At 30.0% G+C, this 4,646-nt stretch overlaps 1 protein-coding gene across 1 annotated transcript; it reads right to left on the bottom strand.

Annotated features, from left to right (window-relative positions):
• Positions 1 to 2,570: 2,570 nt before the first annotated feature.
• Positions 2,571 to 4,638, bottom strand: LOC105625252 (mitochondrial import receptor subunit TOM70-like; the record flags this gene model as incomplete). The annotated part of the gene is made up of 7 exons (XM_012206592.1): positions 2,571 to 2,747; positions 2,900 to 3,129; positions 3,244 to 3,477; positions 3,568 to 3,922; positions 3,989 to 4,124; positions 4,241 to 4,445; positions 4,552 to 4,638. Coding segments are annotated over 7 exons (1,424 nt in total), but the record flags the coding sequence as incomplete, so codon positions are not given.
• Between the last annotated feature and the right edge of the window lie 8 nt (positions 4,639 to 4,646).

The raw sequence follows: 4,646 nt of genomic DNA, 5'->3' as shown, positions 1-4,646 counted from the left end.
TTTATAATATAATATATAATATATAATATAATTATATATATATAATATAATTATATATATTATATAATATATAAATATGCTTTATAATATATAAATATGCTTTAATATTACTAGACTGAACATTGTCAGAAATTCAAGGAGTAGGGGGAGGGAGGACCCCTACGTAGAATAGCACGTACTGTTTTTGATTTCTGTGTTTTCTCTCGTTTCGCCCATGCATCTACTAGAGAGAGAGGGGATCGAAAGAGATGGTGGGCAATAACAGTATTTCATAATCTCAATTACAAGCTTGTTGTACATACAACTTGAAGCAATTTATTAGCCAATTTAATGCAATTAGTCAATTTTTTCTTTATTCGAGGTCTCGGACCGATTTCTAGCATCGTGGATACAAGGCTGTAGAGTGCGCTCCCTGGAATGCAGAATTGCGGAACGTTCGTGATTGGTCATGGCTTTTCCGCCGATTCCGTTTCGCTAAAATGTGTTCCATTGAGCAGACATTGCGAAATGCACAATTAGGTCCGATCAATTGCAAGAATCTTCCCGTAGATCACTTTCTATTTGATCTAGGATAGCGTTTGTCATTGATCGCACATCCGCAAGTTTCGCTCAATGGAACATAGGAAAATGAATTCCTGCGGATTGGAAATCACATATACATACAGGAACATTGCATCGATTTCGTTTTGTATACTCATTTTAATTTTGATTTACATTTTCGCTTTTCTGTATTTATATAACATTCGTATTCTTCATATTAATCTCCATATATCTGGAATCTTAATTAATTATCTTTAGGATTATGTTCAGATTCCCATCCAAGTGCTACCGAGGTATCATTCTATTCTTGTAATTAACAAAATATTAAATAAGAAAGACATATGACTTAGCAAAGTCAACTTACAGTCGATATATCGATGTTAGGGATGACATCCGGAGAACACCTGGGTAGGAATCCGAATACGCTTCAGCATATTAATTAACCATGCGTTCTTATAAGATCGAAATCAGACTACGCATTGAAGAATGAGATTGAAGATTGAAAGATTAAAATTTGATCAATCAGAACAAAAGGAGCCAAAACTTTTTGTCCTCATTGGTGAAATTTCAATTTTTAATCTCAATCTTCAATGCATAGTCTGATTCCGATCTAAGAGAGTTTTCTCCGTTTAACAGCTTAATGCCTTTTTTCACCAATGTAGATTAAATTTAATCTCGATTCAACTTACTATTCGTCTTTTTCTAGCTCTAAAGACGAAGAGTAGATAAAGACAAAGAGTAAATTGAACCGAGATGAAAGTTAATCTACGTTGGTAGAAATGGACATTAACAAGGTTACTTTTTATAAATGTATGTACACGGCAGGAATGATGTTCCCTGGCGTTCGGCGCGCGGCGCTACACATTCGTACCGAATATAGATCCTTTAATCAGAGACTGGTCATCAGAATTTCGTCAAATTTTTTCGAGCGAGAAAGAAGAATAGGCCATCTCACTCCTCCACCAACAGCAGGTATGCATGATGTATATACATAGATTTTTCACAATTTAACTGAGACATTTAAATATTAAAAAAAATTATCGATCTCACTTTGAATGGTTTATAATTTGCATCAAAAATTCAGAAGAAAATTGTATTATATTTTTAATTTCACGTACCGTATAATACAATATTTACAAAAAAAGATACAGAAAAAGAAAAGATGCGATATGTAATATGATATGAAAGAAATGGAAAAAAATGGAAAGAAAGTAGCAAATTAAAAAGATAGGCATTATTTTTATTTGTATTTTTATATTTTATATTTTTTATATTTTTATTATTTTGCACATTATAGACACAATTTCGTATATAATTAGATATTGTGACCCAGAAAAAATCAAAAAACATTCTTATACTATGATTTCTATAACTCTTATTAACTTATAATTCTTATACTATAATCATGTATATTTTTTTCAGTCATTGAAAATTAAAAGATTTTAAAAGATTTTTGAATGATACCCAATAATTTTTAATATTTGCACAAATATACAATTTTCCAAAGCAAAACTCAATTTGAAAAAGTCAATTACAAACTTCAGTTGCTAACAAATATTTACAAACTTCAGTTGCTAACTTCAATTGTAATATTAATAAACTGAAATATTAATAAATTAACTTATGTTTCGCATGACAACCGTCGGCAGCCTTAAAGGCTTTTTATTAATAGTTTATTAATATTTATAATTTTTATAATTTTATAATTTTATAATTTATAATTTTTATTAATAGATTTATTTCTATTGTATAAGTATAGAAATAAAATATAGTTAAAAATAAAATTTCATTACAAAAAAACTTAAACCTTTAATATAAAATGATAATGCATCTACTCTCTCTGTCTCTCTTTTTTTCTCTCTCTCTCCCCTCTCCTTCCATTCCCATCAATCTTTAGAATACTTTGAGTGCATGAGTGCGTGCACATAGATGTGTAGAAACATATATACATATCGTGTTCAAAAGTGATACCTCAACATAAAATCATAATTAAACCTTTGATGGTTTCTCCCATACTTCACAACACGTACATCCGTGAATCAAAATAACGACCGAAAAAATCAGAATACTTGTCCCCAAATTGATTCTTGACATTAAGTTCTATTTTTACTGCATCTCTCAAGTAGTACAGATTTAGCAGTTCCTTAAATGTACGACAGTATACTAAAGCTTGGTCAAACAATCTTATCGCTTCTTCTATGTTTCCCCTAAATTAAAAAAATGCATTCAAAATATTTTCGCTAAAATCGAATTCAGAATATTTTTATTAAAAAACAACTTTCTTTATATGAGTCATGTATGTGACTACAATAAGTTAACAAATTTTAAAGTACAATAATTATGAGAAATGATTGAAAACCTTTTTATTTCGATGATTCCTAACGCTTCATATGCAGAACTGCACTTTTCATCCAATTTTATCGCTTTCTTAAGGTATTCCGCAGCTTTATCAGAATAACCGCTCCAATCAAATTGCAAAAAGGCCCTCTGCAGATAAACTAAAGACATAGATGTGTTCTCTGGATGTTTGTTTATTATTTTAGTAAAATAAATATCAGCTTTTTGATACTGTTGACTTTCAGACATCATCTAAAAATAATTGAAAATTTTTAACAATGAATCGAAATGTAAATAGTAATAATTTATTTTTTATCCCTTTTTTATTCCAATTATTTTTTTTAAATTATAAGTAGTTTTATATACCTTACTATAATATTGACAACAAAATATACATTCAGGAAGATTTGTATATTTTTCGAAAACTTCCTCGAAAGCTCTCACAGCCGCTTCAATTAATCTTACATCTTTATTTAACATCGCAATGCAATAATCTATATAGCATTTTTGTACGCATGCCATGCTACAGTTTGGATTGTATTCAAGAGCCTTTTCAAAATCGTGCTTAGCTTCGTTTAGTTTGCCCATACGCACATATAACTGAAAATACGAAATGTTATTTATATTATTTTATATATATACATTTATACGCATGCGACAAAATATGCTCAATGTTAATGTGTTTAATACCCGTCCTCTGTGATAGTAAATATCGCTGTAACACGGATTTATACTAATGGCTAATTCGAAATTCATGAAGGTCATATCTAGATCCATGAACTTTAGATGTAAGTATGCTCTCTTTAACAAGGCGTTTATCTTTACATCATTGGATGCATATTCGATGTTCAGTATACATTCTAAGTCTTGGAATGCAGAACCGTATTTGCCCAAAAGTGTATAAAATGTAGCTCGTAATAATAACACTTCAAGTTTAGTTGAAGGTAATGAATTAAATTCCGGACTTTCAATAATTTCCGTACACAATGGTATTACATCATCATATTTCTTATCTTTTAACGCTTGTAGTGGCTTTTTGAAAAATCTAATAACAAATACATTGAAAAGTAAATATTCACATACACAAAAACATTTTTCTGCCTATACTTACTCTGGAATATTTTCTGGACATCGAAGTCTAGAAAATATTGGATCTGTAGAATAAGATGTAATATAACATTCGATGAAAAGCTGATTTGGCATAAATAACTTTTTGTTTGCCCAATTTTCATAAGCATGTTGTTTCACTAAAAATAATAATAATTTTCATTGCAAGTAATTAAATTTCTGTTATGTTTCAAATTTTGTTCTAATTTGCTATGAATTTTTACTTAATACAAAGTGCTTTTAATATGTAACTTACCAAGTTTTTTCAAGATTATTTCTACCTTAACAAGGGAATCAGGAGAACATCCTTCATAAATACACACGGTAGTCATGTCCTTCACGGCTGCTTCCAAATCCCCCGTTTGCTCCAATATACGTGCCCGACATAGCACAGCTTTAATATATTTTGGATTTAATTCCAATGCTTTTGCACAATCTGCCTTTCCGGAGCTATATTTCTTCTGTAAATTGCAACTATTGTACACACATATCACCAACAACTTCAACAATCAATGAAATCAAATTTTCATGTTAAACTTATTATGACTATTATAAATATCTTAATACCAATTGCTCATACGCAGCTGCTCTATTTTGATAAAAAGTTGCGAGTTCATCCTTACTCTCCTTGGGACAAATGTCGATTGCTTTAGTGTATTCAA

Source organism: Atta cephalotes, assembly GCF_000143395.1.
Source record: "Atta cephalotes unplaced genomic scaffold scaffold00479, whole genome shotgun sequence".
Lineage (NCBI taxonomy): Eukaryota > Metazoa > Arthropoda > Insecta > Hymenoptera > Formicidae > Atta > Atta cephalotes.
This window is presented reverse-complemented; position numbering and strand designations above follow the sequence as displayed.